General features: G+C 39.7%; 2 protein-coding genes across 2 annotated transcripts in view; one reads left to right on the top strand and one right to left on the bottom strand.

Moving 5' to 3' along the window:
• The window catches only part of LOC124595659 (zinc finger protein DZIP1), a 282685-nt gene that overhangs the window by 23649 nt on the left and 246902 nt on the right, over positions 1 to 12134 (top strand). Inside the window, exon 5 of the mRNA XM_047134501.1 lies at positions 1579 to 1713. Within this exon, the coding sequence (XP_046990457.1) occupies positions 1579 to 1713 (135 nt within the window). The remainder of the gene's footprint in view (positions 1 to 1578; positions 1714 to 12134) is intronic.
• The window catches only part of LOC124595660 (dihydrofolate reductase-like), a 35770-nt gene that overhangs the window by 21842 nt on the left and 1794 nt on the right, over positions 1 to 12134 (bottom strand). The gene's annotated exons all lie outside the window — the stretch shown is intronic.

Below are 12134 nucleotides of genomic sequence, written 5' to 3'. Positions count from 1 at the left end.
TGGGGCAGAAGGTTCTGGAGCAGTGTGGATAGGATGCCCTCACCCTCGATCCAGATCACAAAAATGTCATCATTGAATCTCCAATACTGTTGTTTTGAACCACAGCAATTATCTGGCAGAAGGACTCTGCCAGCTGTCAGATTCATCTACCTACAAATGCTACAACAGTGACCCCATTCCAGAAATCAAGGAGGATCTGCAGTCTCTTCTCAAATCCTTTGGCCCATCCCAGAACCTACATCTCTCTCCTCACCCTTAACACTCCCCACACTCTTACCTTCTACATTCTTCCTAAACCCCTCACCTGGCTGAAATTCAATGATGTCATCTTTGTGATCTCGATCGAGGGTGAAGATACCATATCCACATTCCTCCAGAACCTCAGAGTCTTCTCCGACATTTGCTTCACCTGGTCCTATTCAACCTAACAAGCCACCTTCCTTGATGGCTACATCAGTACCTCTATTCATATCAAACCTACCAACCATCAGCAATATCTCCACTATGGCAGCTGCCCCCTTTTCCATACCAAGAATTCCCTTCCCTTCCATACAGCCTAGCCACCTGTGTCTGTTGCATCTGCAGTGATGAGCAGTCCCACTCAAAATATACAGAGTGTCTCACTGAGGCCTTTACAGACCATAATTACCCTCCCAGCCTTGTAAAAAAGAGATCTCCCTTGCCTTATCTTTACAGCCACCTGCCACCTCCCAAATTCCCACACTCTACCACCCAGGACTGGAGCAACTGAGTCACATTCTCCGCCAGGGTTTTGACTACCTCTCGTCATCCCCTGAAATGAGAAATGTCCTACCCACTATTCTTTCCACCGCTCTCATAGTGGTATTCTGTCATCTACTGAACCTAGACAATGTTCTAGTCCCTCCCTTCACAACCCCTGCTGCCAACCCCTTGCCTCACAGCTCACATCCCTGTAATAATTCTTCAGTCTGGTCACAAGCGTCACCAATCCCATCAAAGACAGGGCTGCCTGTGATGGCAGTCATGATCTACAAGCTAAGCTGCAACCACTCGGTACATACTATGTGGGCATGACAACTAACAAGCTGTTTGTCTGGATGAATGGTCACCAACAAGAAACACCTGGATCACACAGTTGCTTAGCATGGCACCCAGCATGATGTTCTTCATTTCTGTGGATGCCTTACAGCCTGTTCCATCTGGATCCTTCCCACCAATGCACCCACAGTCTTTTTACTTCTCTCATTTTCTACTAACTATCCCAACCTCCATCTAAACTCGTGACTGCACTTAGCTACCCTGCACTCTCTTCACCTCGTTTCTGTGTGCTCCCACAACCAGCACTTTACCATTCCCCACCCCTACACTGCTATCCCTTCCCCTCGCTGCCCCATCTTCTAACACCTGAGTGCTTCTCCTATCACGCACTGCTGCTTGCAGTGTGGCCTCAGCAGCCAGACACTCTCTCTCTCTCTCTCTCTCTCTCTCTCTCTCTCTCTCTCTCTCTGTGTGTGTGTGTGTGTGTGTGTGTGTGTGTGTGTGTGTGTGTGTGTCTTTTCCATAAATATACAAAGTATTTTTTTTTTATTTTTACAGGAAGAAAATGTCTTGTACCATGGAATGGTGAAACAGTTTGAAAAAGCAATTGAAGATAAATTAGCAGAAGTTAACCAAACTAGCAAGAAACAAGAACTTGCAAAATTGCAACAAATTTTGCAAGCTGAAATTGAGGTACCAATAACAAAACATAAGTTTTGCTCTGGTTTCCTTCTTAATAGTTTTCCGGCTATATGACACATAAATGAGCACTTTTATCATTAAAAATTTGTGGAGACAGTGTATGTTTGCATTTAATAAGTAAATTGATAATAAGATGTGTTTCATGCTATTTTCCCAGTTGACTGAATATATCATCATCTTGTGGGCATGCATCTGAGACATAATTGTTTCTTTTTCCAATATTTTAGCTGATACACATACAGCTATTTTAAATGTGTGTTGGTGTCTGAATTAAAAACACTTGATGCAAACATAGTGTGGAGTTAATGTGTTTGTGTCATAGATAAGACAACTGTCACAAGAGCATAAGTCATCCATGAAACTTTATGCATCTAAGAATAAAACAGCAAGTGCCAAGTCAGCAAATCCATAGTGCTTACAAATTATGTGATTGATTATTAAAATGGAGGGAAGATGTTGGAATGCTTGACACCAAAGATGCAGAACAATAATTCCCCTGGGAGTGCAGATGTGAAATGAGTGTTTTCCATGATTTGTTGAAGAGGAAACCCTCGCCTTGGTTGAGCAGGTTGTCCTCTGTTTGTAATTTCACTGCTTCCTTGACCAATGAATCCCAATAGGATAAGGCTGTGGCCACAATTTTGACTTTTCCGTAATCCAAGGACTAGCCTGTGGAAATGTAATTTTCAGCCACTCCAGATCTGTTGAGCTGTAGAAGGCCACTGTGTCACTGGTGTTCGATGCACTATTATTGTATAGTGTATATTGTTTATCCTATGTAGCTTTTGCCAAACTGATGAGAAATTTCATAAATATCTGCTTTCTGTGAAAGTAGCTCATGTTTCAGAGATCCCAAAAGAGCTGCCACCCTGTCTGGTGTGTGGAAGATCACATCTGTTATGTGCTTCTTTGTTATTCTTGCAATATTTGAAGAAACATTTCCCACATATGGTAGAAAGGCTGCAGTCTTGAAATTTCTTTCTTCCTGCTCTCCCTTTGGTTGATGTGGCATTTTTGCATGCATAGCTCTCTTAATCTGATGTTTTGTATATCCATTTTTACTAAATACCTCTTCCATTTGTACTGGTACATCCTGTAGGCTGTTAATATTGGACACTATGTGGGCCTTAACGGATGAAGTTTTAAGTACCCTCGTAATTTGTGAGGGATGGTAGCAGCTGGACACCTCCAAATGCAAACTGGTATGGGTGGACTTAAAGTACACACAGTGCTTTAAAAACCTGTCCTCCTTATGGCGAACTGATGCACCCAAAACCATTCCATGGCAAACCTGATGTTCTTATGGGTGGACTTGTGATGGTCAAGAAACACCACTAATTTATCCTCACAGTGAGATCAAACTATGACTGTACCATCGACAAATCTCCACGACACTGATGGTTTTAAAATTGCAGAGTTGAGAGCTTTTTCTTCAAAATCCTGCATAAATAAATTAGCTACAGTGTGAGAGAGATAGGGCTATCCTTGATGACACCTTCAATATGTTTATAATACTGAACTTGGTGGAAGTTAGTGCATGCTTAAATAATGCTGATGTGTCTGCCTCAGACTTGCTGCTAATTGATGATAAAGAGTCAACAAAGGGTACTTTAGTAAGCAAGGAGACATCAAAGCTAACCAGAAAATCAGAGCCATTTAAGTTTCAAAATACTGAACCCACTAATAAAATCTGCTGAGATATTGATGTGATTTTTTCTCTGAGCCACTTTTTTGTATAACTTTGTCGACCTTGGGAGGACTGTATAATTTATGAGTCCCAGAGCTGTGTTCCTTCAGTCTGTTGGTAAATTCCTTGGATAGAGAGCTGGAGTACAGAACTGAAGCAGTTTTTCTTTGGTGGGATGTTTGCCAGCCTTACAATATGTCATATCCTCAAGCAAATTGTACCTCTTTTCTATGTAAATGTCTCTTCATAGCAATATATGTTTATAATCCTTGATGACACCTTCAATATGTTTATAATACTGAACTTGGTGGAAGTTGGTGCATGCTTAAATAATGCACTGAGCTGTGCATCTTCCACACACCAAACAGGGTGGCAGCTCTTTTGGGATCTCTGAAACATGAGCTACTTTCACAGAAAGCAGATATTTATGAAATTTCTCATCAGTTTGGCAAAAGCTACATAGGATAAACAATATACACTATACAATAACAGTGCATGGTTAAGTTATACCACCAGGCCACTCCCAGGAAATAGAAGGGAACCTAATTGCTATTTGAGATATAAGTAATATACAGGGTGTTTATAAATTAGTTATACAAAAGTAACATTTAATTGTGAGAAAGGTAAATAACTTATAGAAATGTTTGATACCGCACTGACTGCAGAATATCCTCAAGTTTTATTTACAAATGTTCAGTGTGGCCACCATTTGGAACACGACAAATGTCCCATCTGTAATCAGTTTGCTTCCAAACTCTATGAAACGAGTCTAGATATATGATGGCAATTGTTTGTTGTCTGTTCTTGTAGCTTGTCAACGTTTCATGGAAGCAGAGGGACAAACATTCCGTCTTTAATGTAACTTCATACACAGAAGCCCAATGCGGTTAAATCAGGTGATCATGGTGCCCGGGACATTGTTTCACCACATACAATCCAACCTGACACATTCCTACTGAGATTCGTGACAACTACATGATGATAATGTGGTGGCATGCCATCTTGCTGGAAAATAAATTCTATGCCCATATCCTGTTGTAATTGAGGCATCAGATAATGTTCTAGCTTGTCCAGGTACGGCATGCTATTTACAGAACTTGACTTGGCAAAGAGAGAGAGAGAGAAAGAGAGAGAGAGAGAGGACTGTGACCTTGTTACAGTTTACTACACAAAAAACGATTACCTTAGTGAGTCCTGTACGTGTTCAGTTATGTGATGCGGTTTCTTCCCACTCCATATTCGAACATTATGCCGATTCACTTTACCACAGATATTGAAAGATGGCTTCATCACTGAACACAGTTTTATTAAGAAAATCATCTTCAGTCTGCATTTTGTTAAACATTTCTACACAAAACTCAGGTTGTTTTCCTTTGTCACTTTCTGTTAAAGCTTGCAGCTGTTCCAGTTGTAAGGTTTGAATGACAAGTGTTTCCATAATACCTCCCACACTGTAACACTAGGCATATTCAGTTCTAAGCAGCACATCTCATTGATTTACCTGGACTAAGAATGTAAGACTGCCAAACTTGACTGCTGGCTGATGCAGACCCAGCATCCTATGTGCTACATGGCCCATTGTTGTGAAACAGTTGTACCAATTAATAACAGTTTGTTTTTGAAGTGGTGGCTTGCGATATTAGTCCTGAATTGTCCCTGAGCTGTAGTAGCAGATTTGGTCCATGCAGCCATAAATACCACAGCACACTGTCTGCACCATTATATGACTCCATTATGACCACTGAAATAACTCAATTGCACATGTTGCCTAGTGGGAATGTCAGGACATAACAATGTTTGGTTGGAGTAAAACTTCAACATATATTGCATTCAATGCTGTATCAAACTTGTCTGTAAGTGATTTACCCTTGTCACAGTTAAAGGCCACTTTTGTATATATAATTTATAAACACCCCGTAGTTCATCCAAATTCAAATTGAACCTTATAAAGTAATACCTGATTCTCTCTTTAACTTGTACCAAGTGTGTGTAATGAGTGATCTCATTAGCAATGGCAGACTAAATGAAATGTACTACTTTGCCAAAGATTGGTAATTCCTCAGAGTTATTTATATTATGCATGAAGAAATCCACATGTGAATGAGAAGGCTAGTGAAGTATTTCACAAATTTGTACATTGGTGAACCATTGGTGGTGGAAGGATGTAAAATCCTCGTGGATCTTAAGTAAAGTGTAAGCCATATTAGGTTGTAGATACTGAGAAAGAAGGTTCTTGACGATACTTTCTTCCCGTGATTAGCACGAAATTTGGATGTCATTTTCATTATTCACAGTGTTGGGTCACATGGAAGCATGTGGTAGGCATCCTCATCCAGTAGCGTGCAGATCTTCATATTGTGTTCTGTAACTACAACTGCACTACCCTCATCAGCAGAAAGAACCACACTATGTTGTTCATTGCATAGTGCAATCAGGTTATTATGCTTACCCCTGTTCACTTTGGGTATTGGTGGTTTTGTTTAAGTGGGAATATGACTTGTTTCACATGTATTTTGTCCACTGTTTTTCTGGTTAACTTGTGAACTGCTCATTTAATGCCACATATCAGTTCAAAGAGAGGGAAGTCCAGCAGCAAAGGTGTACGATTAACTCGTTTATTAATTGCCAAAATGGCACCAGTGTCTCTCTTGCTGTCAAGTTGATGGCACTGCATTTGGATCTGTGGTCCTCATTGTGTTGTTGGGAAAGCAGACTGAACTTCCCATTCATTTCTATGATATTTGTTGAGCAATTGTGCCGATCAGTTCACAAGTGTGTAATTAGGTATTTGGTTTCATTTTAATTTTGAGATTGATTTCTTCATAGACAGTTACACATGTTAAAATTTTAAATGGTGTACGCCACTGTGTTATAAAATGGATAAAGTGAAATTTGGGATGTATGCTATGAAGTAAGGAACATTTTTGTGGTTGTTGTTCTAATATCCCACCACCCCAGCGATATGGAGACAGATTTGGAGAGTGGTAGTGGTGTTATTTGTGTAGCACAAAGTTCTGCTTACGACTGACAAACCTCCAGGGTTTATAGCAAATACATCATATGGGGTGGTCGTTGACCCTCTTCAGGAAATAAATACCCAGCCCTGTGGATGCTGTTGCAGTTTGTATCTCGTATCAGAGAACTCACTTTTCTGAACCTGGATTCTGACTTTGAGATATGTGTGATTGTGTTGCTGTTTAAGGCAATTCTGGTTTTGTTACCTGTAATAAATTGAGTTCATGTTACTTGCAGTCATAACATTTTCTCTTGTCTGTTTCTTTAACCATTGATTTAGCAATGACATTGTTTTCGACATGCTGTGATTCACAGTAACTACCTGCTTCTTTTGTGTCAGGTTACAACACAGTAGTAGCTACATTTGACTTTCAGAGAAATGCTCTGTCTTAGCTTAAGCCATCTGTTTAATATCGCAAATGCCAAATATTCTGCGTAGTCATCCATTTACATATTGTTCTAAGAACAATTTGAAACAGGTGGCTGGACAGTTGTTACTGCTAATTAATGGAGTTGTGATTTCAGTTCAAGAAAGCTGCTCCTGATGGAATGTCTTTTAACCTTATCATAATTAATCAGATTTCTTTTAAAACAAGAGGGTAATCAATAGACTTGCCCTTTTATAATGTATGCCAGGCAATGAATTTTCACACATCTACACAGTGAAACAACTGCATTGACCTGGGAAGAAATCATAACAGTGACTCTGCAGTATTAAATTGCAATTTTTGTGCTTCCTTTGCTGTGTGAAGGTGATAAACAAAAGCTTGATGGATACTATATGTAATATAGACACACACACATACACACAAAGGAAATACTATTTGTAAAAACTCACATGAGCTTGATGAAATATTAAATATGTTTATGAATATGTGTGTGTACCATACATCAGGGTCCCAGCAACTCACCAGTACAATGTGTCTATCAGATGCTGTTATTTGTGAAACTAAAATAGTTTGAAAACAAAGAAAATATGTAAACAATAAAAAACCCATTTTCTTCCTAGTTTAAAGGTTTCTACACCTATATCTGTACTCTGCAAACTACTGTGAAGTGCTTGACGGAGGATACGCCACATTGTACCAGTTATTAGGGTTTCTTCCTGTTCCATTCATGTATTGAGTGCAGAAAGAATGATTCTTTAAATGCCTCTTTGCATGCTCTAATTAATCAAATCTTGTCCTCACAGAGCCCGTGTGAGTGATAAGTCAGGCGTTGCAGTGTATTCATAGAATCATCATTTAAAGTCAGTTCTTGAAACTTTGTAAGTAGCTTTCTCGAGATAGTTTACATCTATCTTCAAGAGTCTGTCAGTTCAGTTTCTTCGGAATCTCTGTGACACTCTGCCCTGTGTCAAACAAACCTGTGACCATCCGTGCTGCCCTTCTTTGTATATGTTCAGTATCCCCTGTTAGTCCTATTTGGTTTGAGTCCCATACATTGAGCAATATTCCAGAACAGGTCACACGAGTGACATGTAAGCAATCTCATTTGTAAACTGATTGCACTTCTCCAGGATTCTACCGAAAACCAAAGTCTATCACCTGCTTTGCCCACAACTGACTCTATGTGATCATTGTGTTTCATATCCCTAGAAAGTGTTACACCCAGGCATTTGTGGGAGTTGGCCAATTCCATCGGTGACAGGTTGATATTATAATCAGATGGTACTGTTCTTCATTTTGTGAAGTGCACAGTGTAACATTTCTGAACATTTTAAGCAAGTTGTCAGTCTTTGCACCATTTTGAAATCTTATCAAGATTGGACAACATTTATGCACCTTTTTTTGAGACAGTACTTCACTGTAGATAACTGCATTATCTGCAAAAGTGTGAGGTTACTATTAATATTATCTCCTAGGTCAGTAATGTAAAAAATGAATGGCAAGGGTCCCAACACACTTCCCTGGGGCACACGCGAAGTTACTTCTGCATCTGATGATGACTCTGCAACCAAGATAAACATGCTGCATTCTCCCTACCAAAAAGTTCTCAATCCCGTCACAAATTTTGCTTGATTGCAATAAGCATAGTTGTGGTACTGTGTCAAATGTTTTCATAAAACAAGAAATTCAGCATCTACCTGTTGCCTTGATCCAAAGCTTTCAGTATGTCATGTGAGAAAAGTGTGAGTTGACTTCTGCATGATTGATGTTTTCAGAATCCATGCTGGTTAGCATGGAGGAGGTAATTCTCTTCAAGATGCCTCATTATGTTTGAGTTCAGAATATGTTTTAAGATTCTACAATAAATCAGTGTCAAGAATATTGGATGATAATTTTGTGGATCACTTCTACTGTCCTTCTTGTAAACTGGTGAGACATGTGCTTTCATCCTTCTTCTAGTGGGCATTGTTTCTTGTTCAAGGGATGTATGTTAGATTACAGTTAGAACAGTGGCTAATTCAGCCTCGAGTTGGGTGTAGAATCTGATAGGGATCCCATTATATCCTGGAGAGCTCTGTTCAATTTTAATGAATTCAATTGTTTCTCAACACACTGACACTAATATTGATTTCACTCATGTCTTCAGTGGTATGAGGAATTAAATTGGGGCAATTCTCCTGTTTTTTTCCTGTGTACAGAAACATTTGAAAACAGAGTTAAACATTTCTGCATTTGCTTTGTTACCCTGAAGTTCATTTCTGTCTGGTTCATGAGTGACTGGCCACTAACTTTGGTGCCACTAACAGCCTTTACACATGACCAGAATTTCTTGGGTTTTGTGAGAGATCATTTGATTATATTCTGCTATTGTTGTCATTTAAGGCCTTATACATTGCTCTCTTGACAGCCAAACACATTTCATTCAGCATCTCTCTATCTACAGCTCTATGCTTTGTCCTACACCTATTATGCAGTAGTCTCTCTTTCTTTAGAAGCTTTTTATTGTGATTGTATACCATGTGGAGGGTTCTTCCCAACATGAGCTGTTCTACTGGGCAATTATCTCTCCATGCATGGACGACTACTTATTTGAACTTGAGCCATAGTTCCAGTATATGCTCATGTCCTGTACTGAAAGTCTCAAGTTTTGTGTTGAGATATGACAGTACTGCTTTTTTATCTAGTTTACTGAATATATACATCTTTCTTCTTGTTTTGACAAAATAATTTAATTGGATAGATAAAAAGCTACTCACCAAGCAGCAGCAGAACACACATGTAAAAGAAGGTTGTAACTAGGCAAGTATTCGGAGCTAGTGGCTCCATCTTCAGGCAAAAGGGTTGAAGGGGAAGGAAGAGGGGTAAGGAAATGGACTGGAGAGGTCTAGGAAAAGGGGTAAGTTTTGGGAAAGTCACTCAGAACTGTGGGTCAGGGGAGACTTACCACCCAGTATGAGAAGTGAAAAACTGATTGTTGGGGACTGCATCAGACAAGATTTGAAAACCTGGGAGCTTAAAGGTGGAAGACAGGGTAATATTCAACACAGAGATTACTGCTTAAACATCATGCATGAATTACTAGAAGTTAAAAGCAGAGTGCATTCTATGTAACAGAGGTGGGAGAGGGGCAGTAAAACATGGGTGGGTAAGACAATGAAAGATGTAGAAAACAAAAAAGGGAGTGAAGCAAAGAGTAGTTAATGTGAAGAAATGCTGAGACAGAAGAAATTAACATAAATTAAGGCCAGGTGGGTGACGAGAACCAAGGACATGTTGTAGCACTAGCTCCCCCCTGCAAAGTTCTGAGAAACTGGTGTCTGGGGGAAGAATCCAGACGGCATGTGTGGTGAATCAGGTGCTGAGATGATGATTCTTATGTTGTAGAGCACGCTCTGCAACTGGATATTGTGTGTTGCTAGTATACACCCTCTGCCTATGTCCATTCATCCTAATTGACAATTTGGTGGTAGTCATGCCAATGTAAAAGGCTGAACAGTGTTTACATATCAGCTAGTATGACGTGTTGTTTCACAGATGGCCCTTCCTTTGATAGTATATGTTTTGCCAGTTACAGGGCTCCTATAAGCGGTGGTAGGAGGGTGCGTACGTCAAGTGTTGCAGCGGGGATGGTCGCAGGGGTAGGAGCCATAGGGTAGGGAGATGGGTGAACGAGGAGTATAGGGTTTGACAACAATATTGCAAAGATTGGAAGGGCAACAAAAAGCTGTTCTAGGTTTTGTGGGCAAAATTTCAGATAGAATGGATCTCATTTCAACGCATGATTTTAGGAAGTCATGGACCTGTCAAAGTAACTGATCAATACATTCCATACCAGGATAATACTGAGTTACCAGCAGTGTGCTCTGAAGATGGTTTTTGTTGGGATCAGTATTACCAGGATTGGATGTAATGGCCCAGGAATTCTGTTTTTGTACTAGGCTGATGTGCTAATTACGTGCAGTGAAGGCTGAGATGAGAATGGTGGTGTATTGCTGTAAAGAATCTGCATCCGAACAAATATGTTTACCTAGATTGCCAAGGCTGTATGGGAGGGAATGTCTGACATGGAAAGTATGGCAACTGTCACAATGTAAGCACTGTTGTTTGTTGGTAAGTTTTATGTGGACGGAAGTGTGTAGTTGGGCTTTGGTGAAAACGAGATCAACATCAAGGAAAGTAGCATGGGATTCGGAATAGGACCATGTGAAATTTAATTGGGAGATGGTATTCAGAGTGTCGAGGAATTTTAACAGTTCAGACTCAGCATGAGTCCATATGGTAAAAATGTCATTGATGTATCTAAACCAAACCAGGGGCTGAAGACTTATGGATCCCAGGAAAGCCCTCTCCTAGTAACCCATGAAAAGGTTTGGCATAGGAAGGAGTCATCCTGATTTCCATGGCCGTACCCCTGATCTGTTTTTATATGTCTGTCCCTTCTGTTTGTCCTTTGTGCTTTGGTAATCATTGTTGCCACAATTGTGTCATGGTCACTTTGATAAGGACATCCTTGGAAAGGTCAGGTCTGTCTGTTGCTGTTAGGGCCACTGTATTTTCATGATGAGTGGGGCTCTGAACTATCTGTTCTAGTTAGTTTTCAGAGAAAGCATTTAGTAATGTTTCACAGGATGTCTTGTCAAGCATGCCACTAACAAAACTGTAGTTTTCCCATTTGATTTTTGGATTATTTAAGTTTCCACTGATGATTACAGTATGATTGGGAAATTTACATGCAAGTGAACTGAGGTTTTCTCTAAAGTTTCCAGTTACATTAGGAGGGTAGTCTTGTGGGTGATAGAAGGATCCAATTACCATTTTATGTCCACACCTGATACACTTGAAACAATCTTGCATGCTGCTTCAATTTCTGTTTTGGTGGATTTGAGCGTCTTGTCTGCTGTGACAAATACACCACCTCCATTTGCCATTAGTGTATCATTTCAGCACACTTACATTTTACCCAAAAATTATGCTGCTATCAATTTCAGCCAACTTTCTGTATGTAATGCAGACTGTGTGTGCTGTAAGGAGAAGTAACACATTTCATTGTACTGTACCAGGAATATGGGTTTAGGGAGTGCCAGGAATAGAACTATTGAATCATTTTTTTTTAAACATGAAATTTAAAGATATTCTTATCTAGATAATAATAAACTGAAAAATTTTGGGGCATCCATTTGCAACCTTTTTGTCAGAATTCTATCTCTACTGTCACGGTATACGTACCAGTATATGATTTGTGGTTAAAAAGCATAGATTATTTCCAATTGTACTACAGCAATCACCAATTGTTCTCTAGGAAAGAACAAAATATTTGTTTG

The sequence above is a fragment of the Schistocerca americana genome, chromosome 2, assembly GCF_021461395.2.
Source record: "Schistocerca americana isolate TAMUIC-IGC-003095 chromosome 2, iqSchAmer2.1, whole genome shotgun sequence".
NCBI classification, from domain to species: domain Eukaryota; kingdom Metazoa; phylum Arthropoda; class Insecta; order Orthoptera; family Acrididae; genus Schistocerca; species Schistocerca americana.
The sequence above is the reverse complement of the archived record's forward strand: the minus strand, read 5'-3'. Positions and strand labels throughout refer to the sequence as shown.